Genomic DNA, 22,310 nt, shown 5'->3' on the forward strand with positions numbered 1-22,310 from the left:
TTGCCAAGATCAATCAACAAGTTCTACATTAGATCATCAACTCAAAATAAAGTTGCAACAATCCAGATCATGTAATCTGCGAGTTGTATTACCGAGCCTTCAATCAACAAGGCTTCCACAATTTTGAATTGGACTGGCCATGGATGGACCCAGTGTTTGATCAACCAAACACCCACACGTGTCCACCCTGATGGCTCATCCTCAATTCTGAGAACCGGACCCGTGCATCAGGTCCATGCTTGTAGATGAACCGGGTCTGGATGGAGCACATCAAAAACTTCGTTTATAGGTTCGACCAGATTGCCGGCGGCCCGTAACAACATAAACGTTTAGCGCGTTATACCGTAAGTTGGCCTATCAATCCGACGCTCTCAATGGATTCTTCTTCACGGCACAGTGAATCGGACGGTCCAGATTAGGATTTACATAAAATCGTTGTTCTCATCGGCGCAAGAACCGGGCGTTGGACGCCATAGGGAGCCGGCAGGAAAGAAACCCAGATCCGACGGCGTCCCGGATATTTACTTTTTCCCCTCTCCGAAGAGATCTCTCCTTTCACCAAAAAAAAAAAAAAGAGATCTCTCCAGGAGTATTCACGGGAGAAGAAAGGGAAGCCAGAATGGAGGAAGAAGGAAAGCCAGATGCCCAGCTATTCCAGCTTCTATCCACGCTCCTCCAACAGGTTTCTTCTATATATTCGTCTTTGAATTAGCTGCTTTTTTTTTTCTTTGATTTTTTTTTTGTTGTTGATGTCTAATGGAAATATAGGGCCAGGGATTTTTTTAATAAAAAAATTAATGATTTATATAGTTTTATTGAATCCTGAAAAGCTTTATTACGTGCCCAAGGGTCTTGTCATGTACTAGGTATCTCATTGTTGGGCGTGGAATAAAGGTTTGTTCCAGCAGTTGTGTCGAGGGCGATTAAAAATGTTCAGTTATTTCTTGTACGATTCAAAAACGTGTTTTTACACAATTTGAAGATTATTTCCTTTGCAATTGTTGATGGTGGACGATACCTGAATCGCTTGATGAAGTGCTTTTGCTTCTTTCTGGAATCAAGGTTATGCTGTTTAGGATCGGTAGGTTATCTGGAAAATAAAATATTGGATACGTATAATTTACCAGGATTGTAGAACTTGGAGGATCAGCTAATCGAAATTGCCTCTCCAGTTTTTAGCACTGCTGATGATATAAAGGAGTTCCATCACTAAAAAAAAATGATGTTAATAATGTTCTTACAGTATCAAAGTTAAATCAAGAAATTATCTGTACTTTGGATGCTTAAAGCATGTAACAAGAAAGTAGGACCTATAAAGGGGCTAGCAGAGAGCCCCAGGTAGTTACTATTTTATGTACTTATCATCTAGATACATGGTGACATAAATTATGAAATAAACATTGGAAGTTATGTGCAACTCTAAAGTTTTTTGATGCACAACATGGTAGAGTGGTCTTCTCAGTTGCTCACTCTAGGAGATCATGAGAATTGGAATGCGACAGCTATTAGATTATACATTATTGAAGAACTTATGATTCCTTTCACTCCAAATGGGTGGAACATACCTCCACCCATCTCATTGCCATTCATTCTTCTGCTTGAATATATAGTCTGATTGAATACATAATCAGAGTTAGGCCTAGAGAATATTCAATTTAAAGAGGTTTTGCAAGAGCAATGTTGTTTATGACTTGGTAAATGTATGATCTGGAGGTCTGGTTTGCTTATGGTCTAGGAAAATTTGGTGTTGGGCATTACTGATCCATTTAGCAATTTGTTACATGGAGACTCCTCGTACCTTTCCTCAAAGTTGCACTTGCTGATTGCAGCTTCTCATTTCCTGTTTTCCTACAAGGTTGAAGGGGAGTGCCTTCATTTGATTCGTAGATATGTAGTTTGAACTGAATGAATTACTAGAAGTTCTGCAGACACCTCCTGTGGCTGGTGATTCAGGAAAAGAAAAAAAAGAAGACATTTTGTATAAAAGTCTAGACATTGAATAAGTACCATTCTTTAAAAAAATGTCCTCTTGTATTTCACATGATTAGACCATTTGAATTACTTCTACTGGCTCATTTTTAACTCTGTCATTCCTGGTTTTAATAAGCACAAGCACAAATGCCTTATGACCTTTTGATCTCCTTTAGAATATATTTAAGTTGCAAAAAACTTCTTTGTTGCACAACAATCTTGATCCATGCAATTTTGGAATCCTATGTGATATACTGAATTATATCCTTATTAATATGTATTTCATGATAATAAAAATATCTTTTCATTGATATTATCTAAAGCCTCATGCTTGTATGGCATTCCAGCGACATTGTGTTCTGTATGCTTAGTTCTGATTCTTGTTAGACACTCTGATTTGGGTCATTTTTATATGCATCAATTACCCATCCCCTTGCCTCATCAAACAAATAATACATCAACTGTGAATACCATACATCAAGATATGGGATATATGCTATCATCCGATTTATTTCTAAGTGCAAATGAAGGTTGATAGTACAAGTTGCCATATCCAGCACAAGCAAAATTGCCATTGGCATTATGTGCCAAATACTAACGTGATATACTACACTTAAAAGAAATAAAGCAAGGAGACACTCAATATACGTAGGATGCACCTGATATACACTTATTATCCTCTTTTGTGGTTCTGTACTAGAAGTGCTAGAAAGAGGAAAACATAATACACATTGTCAGATATAGGCATAGTGCAAAATGATGCTATGGAGCATAAGTATTAAAAAGAATATAAAGCATCAGAGCATGGTTTATCAGAAGAAGCTACCAATCAATGATCCCTATGATTGAGGCAGTAGTAACTAGTAACACAAAATTTTTTTTGCCCTTAATAAGATGTTGGTAGAGCCTCCAAGTATTTATATTTTCTCTTTGAGAAGCTTTTCCTTTCTTTCTACATTTTCCAATAAATCAACAAATAATGAGCGGAACATTGCCAATGCCTCATTTTAGAGAAGATGAAAGGAGACTATGCCGCATATTAAGCTACTCCATGAATGCAGTCATTGGGTAAAATAGTATAGGTAGGTCCCAATCTATTCCAAATTGTCCGGTTACTATCATATTAAAGCAAAATTGTGAGGAAAATTTTCATTATCCAACTCACAAATATGGAAAACACTAACGCCATCAATTCCTTTGGGCCTCTAATATGTACAAAGGATGCTACCCTCTATCATTTGATCATTAAGAGACCTACTAGGAACAAACTGGTAATCTGTAATTAAGAGCTGTATATTAGTAGACATAACAATAACCATTGAATATGTCCCAACTATTTGGGGTTTGGCCTTATGAATCTTCATTTGCAAAGCATTCCTGCCCAAGGCTACCTCTGATGTTCTTGTAAACAATTCTACATCCTTTTCTCACAATTTCCGTATGTGTTACCTTATGTCTTCCCCTCCTCTTGACACATCCTTAGGCAAAGATTAAAGTATTCCTTATTGAAGCCACCTTAAATCTTCATTCTATATGCCCATATCATCCTAATCGACTCTCCAATATTTTGTCCTCAATTTGCACAACTTCAACTGTTCAAGAGAAATATATTGATGAAGGGGGGAGCCTTACATATCATTAAATGACACATATTGAAGGTGGTGAACTATATCCAAATGGTACTAACAGGGCCGGCTCGGGCCTTAGGCGACTTAGGCGGTCGCCTAAGGCCCCCGACCCACGGAAGGCCCCCATCCCACGGTCCCCACTGCATAGTTTTTTTTTTTTATTTAATCTGTAGCCTTCTGCCTTTTCCATCCGTCTCCAATAGCTAGAGTCGTAGCTGGGCGCTGGCCTGGGCAGTGGGCCATCAGGAAGAAGAAAGGGATTTGGTTGGCTTGATACACGCCTGAAGCCACTCTCATCTTTCATCCCTTCTCTTTTTTGGTTTTGGTCTTGGTTTTCCTTCCCTCACATTACTCCTGACCCAGCCGGGCCATCAGGAAGAAAGGGGGATTGGAAATGGACTTCTTGGAGGGTGGAGATTCTTTTAATTTTCTCCTCTCGGTTTCTTCTTCCCTCTTCCCTCTTGGGTGGTACAGAGAGAAAAGGAGGGAGGGGGTTCAATGGCTGCTGTGTGATGTTGCAGTCGCTGCTTGGGTACTCACTTGAAGGGGAGATGGTGGGATGAGACTTTTATTAATTAGATGGAGTGAATTTTCCATAATGCCCCTACTTTCTTTTATAGGGAGGCCCCTTTCTGGACAAATTCTTTTTTTTACCTTGGCCATGAAGTGCCGTGGGATGACCTTTTCCTATTCTGCTCTTGCTTGACGGGGTAAACAGTATTGTCAAGCATTATCTCAGTTATTTAATCAGTTTCATGGCCCTTCTTTTAGGGTAATTATTTTTCTGTGCTCCCATTGAAGAATTATATTAAATTAAAAAGATTTCTTGTGTATTTTTGTTAGATTCATGCATCTTCGTTGAAATAGTGTACTTAATAGCTATCTATTTTCATATCATTTTTTAAGTATTTTATTTTTATTAAAAAAATTATTATTAAAAAAAAGGCCTCATTTATTGGATTCGCCTTAGGCCCCCAAATGTATTGGGCCGCCCCTGGGTACTAAGTTCATCCTATAAATGTTGCCAGTAGAGATTGTTAGACCATCTCAAGTTACTAGCATCATAATAGTTGCGTGGATGTTTGTAGATACATAAAGAAGGCGACATGTTAGAGCTAATGCCTAATAGTTCAATCAAAGATTTATCCGGTGTTTTGAGTTGTCTAACACAAATTTCCAAACATGGCTCTATGTTTGTGCATAAGGCCATGTGACTTTAACAGTGGGGTGCTTATGCACGGGGCTGTGACACATCTTTAAGTGCACTCCTTCTTTAGTGGGACTCATCTCTGGAGACTTGGCTATGTTTTCGAGAGAGGAACAAGAGAAGCTCATCAACCTAGGGTGGGAGCATATTTGTTAGCTTGTATAAATAAAACATTCTTATAATAAAAAAATAATCCCAAGCATTTGATCATTTAAAGGGAGCTTTTGAATCTAGCAAGCACTCCTACCTCTCTTTTTTTCTTTCTTATTTTTTTCTTTTGCTGGAAGGACTTGTACTACTTAAAACTATGTGCAATGTGCAACGTGCGCATGCAACTGCTAAGTCAAATCATTTCCTTAGTTGATGGGATATTACTATACATCATAAACTCAGTGCTCTTCTTGCCTCTGTCATGCATTGCACATGCCGAATGCTGGTATGATATGGTCTGGATGTCAAACTGGTAATATGAACTTCAAAACTTGAGGACTGTATTGTTAATGACATAGATCATAGATGATAGCCTATATTTTTTTAAATCTCTTATTTGGGAAAAAAAGAGGAAAGGTTAAATTTCCATTTCTTTTCTACGTGGTTGTTATTCTTTATTCGAATTTCCCCCTTGTCGCTGTGGCGTTACACATGGAGATTTAATATCTAATAGTTCTTTATATTGCTTCATTCTTTTCATTTCTTTTCTTTTTTAGTGTGTCCATTTTAATGTCTCTACACTGTAAGCCAGATGTTTAGCTAGATATTTTTTTAGCCCAATAATGTGTTTCATCATGTTTTTTCCCCATGTGAATATGAGAATTGGGGATAAAGGACAATCTATTAGATCGTCAACAGACTTTAGTTACCCAAAGCAGGAGCGAATTTGAGTGCAGTGCAGGGAAGCAAATTTGTCAGACTGTTTTAGAATAGGAAGCACTTAAGAAGCAGATAAAGAGTGAATTCTGAAGCAGGTCTGCCACCCTTGATTAGAGCTTCCTGCTACTAAGAACCAGACCAATATTAGCAATCTATTTGATGCTTAACTATAGGATTTGAATCTTGAACAATTGGTTGATCAACTCCAAGTCAAGTAGTTGGCATGTATGAGGAAAATCAAATACATTATGAATTTTGTGTGTGTTTTTTTTTGTAAAATTATCTGTAAATCTGAAGAACATACATGCAAGGCTGTTCAGACATAGATGCATCGCCAGTATCGCTTTTTCCTCCTTTTCCAGGTCACATGGCATGGATTCATCAATCAGATTGTTGGCTTGCTGTCCTGCTGACAAACCAGTTAAAGTTGAAACCGTATCTTAAAGAGATTTTAGTGCTTTTATCTGAGGACAGAATGCCTATTTTTCCTTTGAACCTGTGGAGTTGCCGTCAAATGTACAATCAATATATTGCTGAAAAAATCTGTCTTTATTCGAAGTTATGTAGCAGAAGGTTGATGACTTTTCATAAACTCTCATATTTCAAAATGGATTTTTTTCCCACATTGTGGTTTATGCCTTTAGAGTCATCCATTATCTTGTGGATATCCTATGCGGTATCCTGCTAAATTCCATTGTTAGATGCGTCTTCTTGAGCAAGACACCTATTCTTCGAGGAAATTTATGTCAGATACTTAGGATGTCAATAAAATTATCCATGATAGTTGAAACCACTGATTGGTGGTCAATAAATTTCAGTTCCTATTCACACTTCTAATAACTTCCGCAGGTAGAATCATTGAGCAACCAAGAAGAAGTAGAACTGCGTGCCAAGATAGAAGCACTGGGTCTAGAGGTCACCAAGGTTCCACAAAAACCATCCAAGCATCTTGATGAGGTATGCGAGATTTCATGATAGTAGCTGTATTGACTTTTAGCTTTCTAGCTTTTATATTCCCTCATGTGCTTTCTGCTTCTTGTTCAATTCTTCTAGCTGGAAATAGCTGCAGAGTTAGACAAGCTCTCCACCAAGCTGGATGATGTTGACAAGATGATATCCTCAACCATGGCTGCTGACCCACAGGTAAAGTCCCTCTTGAGCAGCACAGCGGATGTCTGGATGCCAGTTATAACTGCAAATGCTGATGAAAGGCGCAGTTTTGCTGGAACAAATGGTGAAAGCAGTCAAGAGCAACAGGATTTGCCTGACCATTGACTTTGTGATGTGCAGCATCTAAGTGGTTCCTTTCTTTTATCTGGATACTTTATTGCGCCGAAGCCTGGGCAGCCTGGGCAATGCATCTTTATATGTCTAATGTCTTAACAGAGTTAATTATTGATTAGAATTCTGAGGTTCATTTGCCATGTGGTCAGTTGCATTTGGCTGAGGGTTGATGTTTTCTCCATGTTGTTTATATTTAGGTAGCTGCTTCATAGTTTCAAGCAAGTGCTATGTGATATAAAATTCAGCTAGTCCGCCTGTCTTTGCTTTCCCTTGGTACATTCTGAAACCAACTACTATAAGAAATCAATTTTAAATAAGATTCTCTCTTGGGATGGGGTTAGTATGTTGGAATGGGTGCCATTAAACAAGTTCTGGCACTCAACCATATGCTTCACAAGTAAGTCCTCTATTTTTGAGATTCTCATTAAAACAAAAGTCCTTGTTGATGAAGTCCACCTACTCTTTCCGAATACTTCTACCACAACAAAACATAGTCCAGCGCCACCTGAGGATGAATTTTATGTCAGCCGGGGCTAATATCATCTTTTATATGGATGAAATCATTATGTTGTCTGCAAACCGATGGCTGTGATGCAAAAGGCTTGTGTAGTTGTTGAATATGACCATGTTATCGCTGACATCTTCTGTTCTTTAAAAATATAAATGGATTAGTAACTGAAACTTCTCTCAAGAAAATCAGTTATCTTCCATGGAGGTCTCTTATTGCTCCTTGATTTGTAGCTTATATGGTCATCAATCCAAAAGGCTGATAGAAGCATCAAACTAATTGATCACCTTAAAGATTGCTGCTTCATTGAATTTGAGCTAGAAAAACAGGGGCACATGTAACAAGTGACCTGATGTGGCTTATTTGGCAACCTGCTGATAAAAATAATGCAACAAGTTAAACGAGATAATGTAACTTGTGTCATTTTGGATAGCTCATCCTGGCTAAATGCTTGTTTGATTGCCCATAGCTGAGCGTCCAAACGCGGTTTAACTCAAGGAAGCTTACTTCAAGCATTATACCGGCTTGAAGTGAATTGTCGTAGCCAAATTTAGGAAGAAATGGTTCGAAATGAGCTCCAGTTTACTCCATTTACCTTGATCCGGACAGGAAAGAAATGGTTCGGAATGAGCTCCTGTTTAGTCCATCTACCTTGATCCAAACAGGCAAAAAAAAGCATTGTCGATCCATTGGTGTGTTAAACTATGGCACCATTTACTATCTATTATTAGCTGACATATATATGTATGTATGTATCTACCTATTGTATTATATATATATATATATATATATATATATATATATATATATATATTGTATGTATATATGTGTATGTATGTATGTATAAAGAGAGAGAAATGGGCTATAATTTTTTTGAGGGGAGAGGATATTTTTTTCTCTTAATTCCAAAATCAATAATGGATATCCAAATTGAAGATCCATACATTTGATTAAGGTCTATACCACAAACATATCTAAAAGTCAAAAATTTTATAATTTCATTGTCTTTAACATATTCATCACATGGACACAAAAATAGGTGTTTTTCATTGCAATAATATGCTATAATATATAATAAATTATTTAAATTGAGAATCCAACTATTGATCATATACATGTGCTAACATGTATATATTGAAAATCAATAAATTTAATGTTTTGATCGTAGCAAAATATGATCCGATATCGTTTTAACTATTTATTTTTATATTTTTTTGATGCATAAGTTAGAGACAATAAAAATATGTAATTTTTTGTTTCTAAATATTTTTAGTGGTATAGATTATGATTGAATCTTTAATTTGGATGGCCATTATTGATTTGAATATAAAAGTTAGATGTTCAGAGGAGCATAATCTCTCTCTCTCTCTCTCTCTCTATCTTGTTTTGTCTGCAATGTAATTATCTTAGATTACCATCATGACAAGCTTTACAAAATTAGTTGTTCCATTATGCTACATTCATGCTAGTTTATCGTTACTATTTATTTATTAGCTTCATGCAGGTTAATTTGGCAGTGGTTAAAGCACAACTAAACCAAGCCAATCCGGTTCAATATGGATATCATAACGAATTCTTCGTAAACTTAACTTTATTCACCATTATTAGTTCTAATTTATCCACCACTTAGGGTGACCAATACACGCGCGGCGTCTCTATTTAGAATGTTCCCTACATCTAACTCCAACAGTTATTTCTGTTATGTTCACTCTCACGTACTCTGACCTTCCAAACAAGAATAAGCCATTAGGGTCAACAACACACGGAGAGACGCGTGAAGCGTGATCTGAAGGGTGCACCTATCAATTCCTGGCCCAAGTTAAAGAAAGCCGAATTTGACGTCATATAGTTGTCCAAATCCAGAAACAAAAAAGTCATCCGTGCTCCTCCCTTTCCTCCCCACCTTCTAATCTTCGCGAAAAGGCCAAAAGAAAGAACAAATACGTAAAAAAACAAACTTTTTTCATTTCTTAAATTTTTCAGAACTTCTAGTGGGCTCCCTCTTCCCGAGCTTTTCTTCCCCAAATCCAACCTCCCCTCTCTTTTTCGCTCCTCGATGGCTTCTTTCCCTCTAAAAACCTAAATATCAGGTATTTCGATGCCCAAATCCAGTATTTTCTCCAAAATTTGATGCTTTCGAGCTCGCAGGAGCTGCCAAAGCCGCGATTTTTCCATCAGGAAAAGCTACTGAATTGGTGATCTCGATCGACCGATCGATCGATGTGTTGAGGGATTTCGTGGTCGTTTCATGGGCAACACATGCCGGGGATATTTGGCAAGCAAGTATTTCCACCGCTTCGACGAGCCCGTGAACCAGTCGATAACTAAACGGAACCGCGACAACCACCATCACCAACGCCGTTGCTCCTCCGACGACCCCTCCGGCTCTGCAGACGACCCCTCCTCCCGCCTGATCCTTGACGACCCCCCCAAGCAGGCCACCACCATGCGGCGGGTCGCCGACTCCCAGTCCAACTCCGTCCTCGGCCACAAGACCCCCAACCTCCGGGACCTCTACACTCTTGGCCGGAAGCTGGGGCAGGGCCAGTTCGGAACCACCTATCTCTGCACCGAGATCGCCACCGGCATAGATTATGCCTGCAAGTCCATCTCCAAGAGGAAGCTGATATCGAAGGAGGATGTCGATGACGTGAGGCGGGAGATCCAGATCATGCACCACCTCTCGGGCCACAAGAATGTCGTCACGATCAAGGGGGCATATGAGGATTCTCTCTACGTCCACATCGTGATGGAATTGTGCGAGGGAGGGGAGCTTTTTGATCGAATTATACAGAGGGGGCACTACAGCGAGCGCAAGGCAGCCGAGCTGACGAGGATCATCGTTGGGGTCGTGGAGGCATGCCACTCGCTTGGTGTCATGCATCGGGATCTTAAGCCGGAGAATTTCCTGCTGGTGAATAAGGACGACGACTCATCCCTGAAGGCGATTGATTTCGGGCTCTCCGTCTTCTTCAAACCTGGTAAACTTGTAAAAGTTCTCTCTTTTATCAGTTAAATTTGATGGTTTTAGCATGTCTTAATGTTATCATGCACTATTATTGTCTTCTATATTAATTGAAGCTGGTTGCAGCCAATCTGTTCTGCATTCATACTATCATTTAAACTAGCTAATTTTGGTAGTTTTTTGTTATTAATCGAGTGCTGTCTTGAAGCTAATTATATGTATAAAGAGATTGAACATTTGGAAGAGTTGGAGGATTATTTGTCATACAGGGCGTTCATGTGCATCGATGAAGAAATTGCTGACAAGGTTGTAGCCCAGTTGTTGCGCCCTTCTGTTGGGAAGATATTCTGTTTTGAAACCCTGGGAAATGCTTTTCCTGAGTGTTTGATATAAATAATTCTTCTATTTCTGTGAAACAATTGGTGTTGCTTCAACCATTATTGTCATAAAAAAGAATATCCCAGTTTTAACTCTTAAACAGTAGCTGATGTTACTGCACTTGATCAATGCTATAGCATCATTTTTTATGAGTAACTTCTCGAAGCACATCAAGCAACTAGATTGACCGCTGTAGATATCTAAATTTCCAAGTAATTGTGTAGTGCAAATAAATGGCTGGATAATGAAGCAGATCTCTTGCTATAATGGAACTGGCAGGAATTATATGTATACTAAAACTATCTTTCCACTTAGCCTATCTTTCCCCTTTTTAAAAACGTTTACACAAAATGCAAATTGTATCAAAAGTAGAAAACTATTGCTAAAGAATTCCTAAATCCTAATGATCAATTGGTATTATGAAGTAAGCTTTTCTATGCATACATCTGAGTATCTTGCTGGTCTGTACATGCACATTCTTTCATATTGGGCAAGTCTTATCTTTTTTCTTCCTGCCTGTTAGGTCTGCAACTCCAATATAGATGAAGTGTCAGAACTTTGTCTACCATTGGTTAATTCAAAAATTTTGAATTACATTTATATGCATGCTTGTTGATTTATTTGCTTTTCTTGGAACTTCAGGCCAGATTTTCAGAGATGTGGTAGGGAGCCCGTATTATGTTGCTCCTGAGGTACTGTGCAAACACTATGGACCAGAAGCTGATGTTTGGACAGCTGGTGTAATACTTTACATATTGTTGAGTGGTGTACCACCTTTCTGGGCTGGTATGATTTCAATTTACCCTGCTGATGCACTGTAGCAATTGTAAAAATTCCTAAGGCTGATTTTTGCCTGTTCTTCCAGAGACACAGCAAGGGATCTTTGATGCCGTTTTGAAGGGACACATTGATTTTGACTTAGAACCATGGCCTATGATCTCTGACAGTTCTAAGGACCTCATCAGAAAAATGCTTTGCTCCCGCCCTTCAGAACGCTTGACAGCCCATGAAGTACTATGTATGTCAGTTTCTTCACTCAAAATTCATGCCTTCCCCTTAGTTAATATGAAATGGGATTGTTGATAGTTGCACCAGAAATCTTGAACTCGTAGAAGAATCATGTTGGAGTGTGGTCATTTGCTGGTATCTTCATCTTTACATGAATCCATGGGGGTCAAACTTGACTGTTTTGCAGTAATGATTCTTTTCTGATGATGTGCTGTTATGTATCTTGTTGTTCATATTAATATGAACTTAATATGTGCCCATATCCATAACCAGCAGCCCTTATCCCAAGTATTTGAGTTTAAATTTTTTTTATCTGTTTCCCTTTCATTCCTATAGAGTGCTATCTCCACTACGATTGAAATTCATTGATGAGATATTGAAAAGAAAGTAACTAATCTTAGGCTTATATGAATCAAAAGCTCAGTAAACGATGGTAATATTAGCTCCAAGACAGAAATTACACATTTGGACTTCTGAGAATGCAAATTACAAGGAGCAGGGTATCACATTCTGACAAGCCATCCACCTTTTCTGTCCCATATACTGTTTTCCTGTGAAGCTCGTATAAGTCGGTAGAGTCAGTGAAATTTACATAAAGGTACTACTGTTCTGTAGCCAAGCTTTATAGTTTGAGTCTGACCCCTGTTTAGCTCTCTTTGGGCTTGTTGTAAGTCAGGAATAGCCTACCTTTTTAATTTTTATAAACGACTTCCCTGTTGTAACTACAGGCAAGAGGACCAGATGCCAAATTATCCAATATCTTTAATTAGAAGTATCATCAGCTGGCCCACTTCTGAAATAAGAGTATATGGTTTCATGACAGTACAATCCTGTTTTGCTCTAATGGTCAGGTCATCCTTGGATATGTGAGAATGGAGTTGCTCCTGATCAAGCACTGGATCCAGCAGTTCTCTCTCGCCTTAAGCAATTCTCCGCAATGAATAAGTTGAAGAAGATGGCTTTAAGAGTAAGTTGATTTGCTTATCTTCAAAAAAAATAGATAAACTTTTAATGCTATTATAAAATTATCAATTCTAGTTCGTTCAGTTGAAGCTTTTCATTGTAACTTGTTAAATCTTCTCCCACTAGAAGCATCCCTTCTCCAGCATGAAATCATTGCAACTCTTTTTTGAAGTACCATTTAAATAATGTTCAAGCTGCCTTGCCTAACATGAAAGATCTTGGTCCTGGGCTCTTTAATCTTTATATATGCGAACAAACAACTGACCTTGCGATAAATGATGATTGTTTTCATATAATCATATATCGTAAATGTGACTTCTTGTCTCCTACTAACCCTGATAAAACGCTCTGTTAGAATTAGACAGAGATGCAGTTACCTAATATATCGATCTACACTCTTTGGCTGATATAGCTATAGGTGTACTCTTATTAGTCACAGTGCATATTCCTTTTTTTCTTTTCAATGTGTTTTATTGATGGACATTGATAGGATGCAATTCCATAACCATAACTGATCAGGGAACCAGTTCTATTCTTAAGAAAATCATGCTTGTATTGCTTCAGGTAGCCACACAGAAGCAAATACTATTTTAGGTTTAGGCTTCTGTCATAAATTTTCTTTCTAATATTATTTTTCATTTCTGTGAAAATGTCATGGTTTTCTGATACTGTACTACATCCTATCAGGTTATAGCTGAAAGCCTTTCAGAGGAGGAGATTGCTGGACTAAGGGAAATGTTTAAGGCAATGGACACGGACAACAGTGGTGCGATCACATTTGATGAGCTTAAAGAAGGTCTGAAAAAATACGGTTCTAATTTGAAAGAATCAGAAATTCGTGCTCTCATGGATGCGGTAAGGGCATTTAAGAAACTACAAAATTTCTTTTGTGTAAGTTAATGACAAGACTTAAACAAAGATGAAGGAAAAAAAAGAAAAAGGACGATGAGAATAACTAAAAATTTTAAAAATGTAATATCAAGTGGAGAGCATGACAGTTGCATGTTATGCTGATAAAAATTTCTGTAGTGCCTCTTGCTAGCAGACATGTATTGCTGCTAATGGAATGAAAGGTTTTAGATCTTGCCAACCACAGGGAAAAAGAGGATATGTCTTAACTTTTGTCTTCATTTTAAAGTTCGGATATCTTATTTATTAGAATAGTGAAAAAGTATCATTTTTGCAGTTCACCGTACTATACAGGTAATTGCAGTTATTTAATATATCGGCATACCCTTGTATAACTGATTTAGCTCATTTTGATGGCATGGGACAGCAGGCAGCAATATTATAGGATATAGAACTGTAAGATCCAAAAATATTCATAACAACTGGGGGTAGACAAATTTGGTATAACCTGTCAAAAATAAGCAAATTAGATCATCCGAACTAGGTGGGTTTTTAATCATGGATGTCTAAACATGCATGCATTTAACTGACTTTTGTTCTATTGATTTCTGGTAAAAGACACCTGTGTTTTTATTGCTGCCTTCCCGCAAGATGCATTATTTTCTTTCTAAGAGGCTGCAAAATGCATTGCTTTTAGCTATCCAGTTGGAAATCTTTTTTTATTATTTTTCTATAAATCTTCTCCAATGATGGCATTATTTTAATTCTGGTCACAATAAATTCAACTTAATTAGCATTAACTGATGGTCATGCATTCATTTATTATTATTTTTCTATATATCATTCTCCATTAATGGCATTATTTTAACTCCAGTCACCATAAATTCAACTTAATTAGCATTAACTGATGGTCAGGCATTCAGCACTTTTTATTGTTTTGTAACTCATTCTCCATTAATGGCCTTATTTTAACTCTAGTCACGATAAATTCAACTTAATTAGCATTAACTGGTCATGCATTCATTTCTTTTTACTGTTCTGTAAATCATTCTCCATTGATGGCATTATTTCAACTCTAGTCACGATAAATTCAACTTAGTCAGCATATACTGGTGGTCATACATTCATTTCTTTTTATTATTCTGTAAACTATTCTCCATTCGTGGCATTATTTTAACTCCAGTCATGATAAATGCAACTTAATGAGTATTAACTGATGTCATTCATTCACTTCTTTTATTGTTCTGTAAATCATTCTCCATGGTGGCATTATTTTATTAGTCATGATTAATTCATCTTAATTAGCATTAACTGATGGTCATGCATTAATTTCTTTTTATTATTCTGTAAATCAGTCTCCATTCATGGCATTATTTTAACTCGATAAATTTTGATGGCATTATTTAACTGTAGTCACAATAAATTCAACTTAAGTGGTCATGCATTCAATTCTTTTTATTATTCTGTAAATCATTCTCCATTCGTGGCATTATTTTAACTCGATAAATTTTGATGGCATTAGTTTAACCTAGTCACAATAAATTCAACTTAATCGGCATTAACAGATGGTCATGCATTCATTTCTTTGTACTTTTCTGTAAATTATTCTCCATTCATGGCATTATTTTAACTCTAGTCACAATAAATTCAACTTAACTAGCATTAACTGTTGGTCATGCCTTCATTGCATTAAGTGACGGTCATACATTCATTTCTTTTTATTATTTTGTAACTCATTCTCCATTCATGGCATTATTCTAACTCCAGATAAATTTAACTTGATTAGCATTAACTGACGGTCATGCATTCGTTTCTTTTTATTATTCCGTAAATCATTTTCCATTGATGGCATTATTATAACTCTAGTCATGATAAATTCAACTTAATTAGCATTAACTGATGGTCATGCATTCATTTCTTTTTGTTGTGAAACTCACAGTATGCAAATGGCTGAAATCATATCCTTGTGCTAGGGCACAATATATTCTTCTGAACAAGATTCAAATAACTTCTTTCCTGAAGTTATTTGTGGGAGCCCGTGATGGTTCTTTTCAGATATGTAAGGAAATATTTTCTTTAATGACCCTTCGAAAATCTTTCACACCTCAATGTGGACGAATAATATTAAAGACAATCATTATCCTAAAAAAGGGAGTGAAAGATAATGATAATGAAATGTGAATTGTGCAAGCTCATGAAAAATCAACCATATGATTGTGCAACAGACTGCCACTTCTTATGATTTACGACATGATCTGCTTGGATGATGACCGACAATCATCAGTCTGGGGAAAATTTGGAGAGTCTTGTTTAGTCTTGCAGCTACCATATGTTTCTGTTGATGATGCACATCTGTTTTCCATGTTGTTGAAAGTGGTATTCATTCAATATTTTAGGTGTTCAGCAAGACACTTAAATCTTTTTACATGCAATTAGAGGTCTTTCTGCAGCAAATAAGAAAATGTGCAAAAAAGCAAAAATGAAATGCAAAATCTTCTCAGGCATCCATACCAATATTTGACTTTTAAACATGATATTTTGTTAAACAATGGAACACTCATCAGAAGGTGAGACTATATTTCTCTATACTGTAATGAAATTTTCATTTCTTTTATATTGATAATTGGGATTTAATCAACAAACATCATGCTAGTGTCTAAATAAATAAGATGTGCAAGTGTATATGTCAAATAATATGCATTGCTGCATGGAAGAATGGCATAAACCTGCCATATGACTGCTTCAATAATTTTTCTCATTAAATACATATAGTGGTTGTGTTTTGATGAGAAACTGCCAGTTGATTCCTGGTCATAAACCCTGATTCTAGGCATATTTTTTTTGTATCTTTATCCTATATTCAAAAAAAAGATATATAGTTGTCAATTTATCTATCAGTACTGATGTACATCTTTTAGATGTATCTTTTTCAAGAATGTTGTTTACCTAGGAGTATAGCTCTGATGTGCAAATTGCACTTCTGGAAAACAAAAAAAATTGGTGATCTGACATCATCAACATCTAATGTTCTTAAATGCCTCTGTTCATGGTGACCCCTTCTTTGTTGCTCTAGACAAGTTGACCCACTTATCTATTTGATGTTAACTGAGTCCTGGAGTTTCTTGCAAGTGATTGAGAGCTTGGTGGTCAATATGATTATGGCAACTATCATATGTTTGTATTCTCTTCTTTTCCCAAATTCTGCTAATTGTGATTTTTATCTCATGTTCTTGAAAGTAAAACGGCAAGAATAGCACATCAAAGTAGAGGGGCTTAAATTGGATGCCCAGTTGGAAGAAAGGGAAGTAGTGTTCATTGTGTTTTTCACACTATGAAACAGAAGAAGCATAAGAATGTATGTTTCTAGAAGCAAATTATTTTTTTGCACTGCACCTCAGATTATTATTGCCGTTATTGTTATTTGTAATAGCCTGAATATTTCTTCTGCATTCTTGGGCGTTGACTTTGGTAAAGAAACTGGACAAGTAGATGAGACAGCCACTTGATTCTTTTTAAACTATGTGGTACTGTCGGATTGTTGCTAATGCCTTAATCTCACGAACTCAAACTTTTTGTTTTCTTAAAGATAAATGTATCTTCATTTCATTCTTCTGAAATATTCTCTAGGCATATTGAGAGATAATAATCATAAAAAAAGAATGCGATTAATCCATTTAATTCGACTGACCAATTCAAATGCATATTAGGCTGATGTGGACAACAGTGGTACCATTGACTACGGGGAATTTATTGCTGCAACGGTACATCTTAACAAACTGGAACGTGAAGAACATTTGGTGGCAGCATTTTCCTATTTTGACAAGGATGGAAGTGGTTATATAACAGTTGATGAGCTTCAGCAAGCTTGTAAAGAGCATAACATAACAGATGTTCTCATCGAAGACATTATCAGAGAAGTTGATCAGGACAATGTAAGTAACCATTGTCGGCAAGTTTATCTTACATGAAATCAAATCTTCCATATTATATTGAAAGCCTCATACTAATCATGGCCAAGAACCAATTAATTTTGCACATCAGTGATTAATGTTGGTAGAATGCATGCTTTCTGTCAACATGCATCACCCTATAGAAAAGGAAAATAGTTTTTATCTAATACATGTCTTTAGTATATAGCATACAACACAACATCAAGTTTCATAAACTTGCATTTGCACCATCAACCTTAATGCCCCGTGATGCTGCAGCAGTTTTCTATATTTTTTTTCACTTTGTTATTTGCGCCATATTGGCTTTCTTTTGTTCATATTCAGATTTTGGTTGACTGTTGTCCTATGTGTAACACGTAAGCACCCTCAAATTTTTTGGAGAATGCTGTCAATATGAAGAAATATGTTAACTACGATTTATATAGCTGCTTCAGGAAGTTAACCGGCTTACCATTCTAAAATAGCTCAATTGGATAGCACTAGCTGGAATATATTTTTCACATTATTTAGTTCATCGGTATAAGCTAACTGAGGAGTTACCACTGATTATTTCCGGTTGATGTTTCTATTAGATTTATGGATTGTCTAAGATATGGAATATATATATATATGCTTATTATGTTTATAATCTTAGGAGTTCACAGTACGTGCTCTTCGTTGCTTCATATGTTGAATTTCAGATTAAATTTTCAGCTGATTTGAACACATGTAGACTATAGATCGATTGAAAACTTGACATCATACCAGCAAAATTGTTTATTTCTCATTTATCAGATGCATGGATAAAAGATCTGAAAAATACATGATTTTTTGTTTCTAAGCATTTGATGCACCATAGATTATAATTAATGGGACCGATTTTCATTTTGAGAGGTCCATCGTTGATTTTCATTGGATCATTAGAGACCAAATGGACCCGAGCTCTCTCTCTCTCTCTCTCTCTCTCTCTCTCTCTCTCTCTCTCTCTATATATATATATATATATAACAAAACATAAGAATGATCTGAAAAAAAAGAACTGTATGCTTGGTTAACATTAAACTCTTTTCTTTTTCGTGTATCAGGATGGTTGTATTGACTATGATGAGTTTGTTGCTATGATGCAAAAGGGTAATATGGGAATTGGCCCAATTGGAAGAAGAACCATGCGGAATACTTTTAATTTTACCATGAGAGATGCACCTGGAGCTCCTGATATTTAACCATGTACCGATTCCGTTACAAACTCTTCACTTATTTCCTTTTTCTACCATTTTTTGTACTAGTCTTGTGAATTGAATGTAGAGAAATGACAGCAAATCTTTTAAAGATTTTTATGATGATTTATCGAAGTTTGGAAAATGAGAAAGCTCTCATGTACAAAATGTATGGAGTTAACATGTTAAAGATGTCGTTGATTGTTCGGACACTCGTCTGTTAAATGACATCTATGATGAAATGATAACGGTGAATCTCTGTTTTGTGAATTTTGAATGTATTGTGGAGCTATGGTTAATATATACCACTCCTGGGGCTGTGGGAGCTACTGGAGTGACCACTGTTTTAATGGGATGCAGTTTATACTCCAAAACTCGCAATGCACAATCTCAGAAAACCCTTCATTCTTGGGAATCAGAAGCTGGCTAGTGGTTTCGAGGTGTTTCAGAGACTGGCTGCGCTGGGCTCGGAAGAACTGGGTTCCCAGCTACACTTGCTCGCATCTATATATGGATGAACTGATGGGCAAGACCGCCGCGCAAATAGCATCAGCCATCAGAAGTGGGAAGAACAAGGAAGGAGCAAGCCACGCTGCAGCCAGATGAGTTGCAGTCCCGACAACGATGGCCACAGCGATGAGAGAGAGGGCAGGATTTCGACAGGGATTTGGAACGCGAGAGAGGAGCCAGTTCTCGCGGCAGAAGCTTGAGATCCAGGCAGGAATGGCCGATGAAGTACCTCCTCTGATGTCTCACCTCAGATCGGCAAAGTAGACAGCAAGAACCCCCTTGGACTCTGCCATGCCACAAGAAGACCAGGCAGAAGCTTGCAGTGACGCAACTACGGTTACGCTGCTCGCGGTCATTCAGCTGTGGGATCCATTGCTGCGACGATACGAGATGGTCGGAGCCCCTGCAGTTGCTATAATTCAAGCAGCGAGAGTGAATGATGGTTCGAGGCGGCCAACTGGAGACTGAAGCCAGGAGGGTGGCGGAGCATTTGAGGCGCGCCGGGGAGAAGCAGAGGCTGACTGCAATGCCAGGGGCTTGTCAAATCATTCATGGTGGCCAACTTGCATGCTGAGAAAACGAGTGCAAAGATGCGAAGAGAAGCTGGAAACGTAAGATAGTATGCGGAGGCAAGAAGACTAGTGCACTTAAATCAAAACAAGGTTAAAAAATAAATGGCATTACGTATGCAAGTTGTTTGACTGTAATATACGAGCCTTTCCATTGTACCCCATATATAAAAATACTAACAAACTTATGCAATAAATTATGCTGGTTTTTTTTCACATATATGAAGTAAACATGTACGCAAGTTAAAAATAAGCATTGACTATAGTGAAAACTTTGTAAGGTCATAGACTTGGTGAGTCACCGCTTTATCTTTCTAGTTCCAATTTTTATAATTTCAAATAAACTTCAAACAGTTGCATTCCATATATGGGGTACATTATATTTCCAATCACTAGCTCTGCAAAAGAAAAAAAGTTCAGAGAGTACTCATCTTATTTTTCTAACATGCAACACTTTATAGCATGAGTCCAAAATACAAAAAAGATTAAAAACAGATATAAAGGATTCTTTGATTTGAATCCTCTTATTCAAAGACCAGGCAAACCCACCATAAATGCTATTTAATCTTTTTTTATCATCAAAAGGACCAGATGGCCGAAGAACCAGTAGAGACAGAATGTTACTTAATCTTTGTATTATTGCTGAAAAGTAGGAGCAAGTAATTAACCTTCACTTTCTCTTGCATTGGTCCTGTTGTTTGTTCAAGTAGTCATCACGTCCAATAGCTTGCTGAAAATTGTTGGACAACTGAGTAGGAGCAAGCATTGAAGCACCACCTTCCCCTACCATTGTATTTGAAACTGGAAGTTGCGAGTGCTCTGTAGTGTAATTTGGTGGCGACTGACGTAAGGATAGTGAGCCAGATTGAAAGACGTTAATAAACAGGTCCAATTTTAGGACTCGACCCAGCTCCGTGGGTCCAAAAATTCAAATCAGGTTGGATCGGGTTACGGGTCAATCCGACCCCCTTGCAGCCTTAGACATTATTGGCATTAGATATGCTAAACCCTGCCATCGTATCTGAAACTGAAAATTGTGAGTGCTCCATAGTGTAACTTGCTCCTGGTTGAGATAAAGATGGTGTGTCAAATTCAGAGACATTATTGTTATTGAACGTGTCAACACCTGCCCTCAAGTGCTTCGTAGTATAATTTACTAGTGGTTGAGGTAAGGAAAGTATATCAAATCGAGAAATATCACTAGTATTGGATGTGCCAACCCCTGCCATCATATTTGAAACCGAAATTTGTGAGTGCTCCATGGAATAATTTCCTGGTGGTGGAAGTGACGACGGTGACTTAACTTGAGAGGCATTATTGGCACTGGATGAGCCAAGAGGTTTCTCCCACTCTATCAAGTCATATATGCTTAGCTTATGTTTGTTTCTAGGCAAAGTGCCGCCGATATTTCTGATATCACAAATGTTAGGTCTATGCTTCTTCTTGAATTGTAACTGACGTTGGAAGAACTTTTGTGCATGACTGGTAACTTGGGTTGGAGTTCTTGTGGTAACAAAATTCTTGGCTATGTTCCTCCAATCACTCCTTCCATGAACACTTGTACCAATCAAAAACAACCTGTACATTAAGAAAGGATAGAGCAAATGATAATATTTATACATAATATTTAAGCACAATATAGTGGAGCCATTAGTGGTTGTAATTTCATTTTTAAGTGAGATCACGATCATAAAAATGTATTAGAAATTAATGAAATATTAGTATAATCTAATAATCCGTGCAAGATATAGGCATAGTACAGTGCTAGCAAAAAAATAGTTTTATAGATGTCAGCATACATTAAATAGATATGGTTATTAATAATATCATTAATTTTTGTATTAAACATATATGTACTAATGAAAAGTTCTTTATTTAATATGATGTAATATGATTGTAAACTTTTAGCAATAATATTAAATTATCATAAATTGTATTAAATAAAAATCTTACTTATTATCCAAAATAAATAATTCTATCAATATGGACGCCCACATGACGAATGGAGAGCTCAACATAAGCAGAACTTCTATTTTAGTATTCATGGAATATTGCCTTAACATGCACAATTTATTTGTTGCATCTATTTTTTTAGGCATGGATGAGCTAGGTAGTACAAAATTAGATAGATTTTTTTTAGAAAAAAAATCTATGTAGCATTTTGGATTTAAAAATCAATTTCAATGATATGCTGCCACATCAGCATGCCGAAAAGAGCATGTTTAGTTGTACATGGGATATAGGTGGAGGAAGACTTGATATAGTTTGACATGGTTTTATTTTTCAGTGAATGAGGTGCAACTATAAACTGCTTAAATTCAGGCATGATGATCCCAGTATAGTCTATATCCAACCAGATAAATCAGAACCGCGATATACAGTACATTATATATGCTAATGGAAGCTCCATGCTTGCCCTAAGATCTTCTACATCTAGTAACTCCATTGAAATTG

The 22,310-nt window shown here is 37.0% G+C and overlaps 2 protein-coding genes across 2 annotated transcripts; both read left to right on the top strand.

Annotated features, from left to right (window-relative positions):
• The first annotated feature begins 459 nt into the window (after positions 1-459).
• LOC103723410 lies at positions 460-7,208 on the top strand. Its single transcript, XM_008814319.4, has 3 exons — positions 460-682; positions 6,526-6,633; positions 6,730-7,208. The coding sequence occupies exons 1-3, from the start codon at positions 620-622 to the stop codon at positions 6,949-6,951; spliced, it is 393 nt and encodes a 130-aa protein (XP_008812541.1). The 5' UTR covers positions 460-619; the 3' UTR covers positions 6,952-7,208.
• Positions 7,209-9,361: 2,153 nt separating this feature from the next.
• LOC103723419 (calcium-dependent protein kinase 26-like) lies at positions 9,362-19,047 on the top strand. Its single transcript, XM_008814331.4, has 7 exons — positions 9,362-10,449; positions 11,454-11,597; positions 11,677-11,829; positions 12,671-12,786; positions 13,470-13,637; positions 17,339-17,563; positions 18,646-19,047. The coding sequence occupies exons 1-7, from the start codon at positions 9,717-9,719 to the stop codon at positions 18,781-18,783; spliced, it is 1,677 nt and encodes a 558-aa protein (XP_008812553.1). The 5' UTR covers positions 9,362-9,716; the 3' UTR covers positions 18,784-19,047.
• Positions 19,048-22,310: the final 3,263 nt, after the last annotated feature.

The sequence above is a fragment of the Phoenix dactylifera genome, chromosome 18, assembly GCF_009389715.1.
Source record: "Phoenix dactylifera cultivar Barhee BC4 chromosome 18, palm_55x_up_171113_PBpolish2nd_filt_p, whole genome shotgun sequence".
NCBI classification, from domain to species: domain Eukaryota; kingdom Viridiplantae; phylum Streptophyta; class Magnoliopsida; order Arecales; family Arecaceae; genus Phoenix; species Phoenix dactylifera.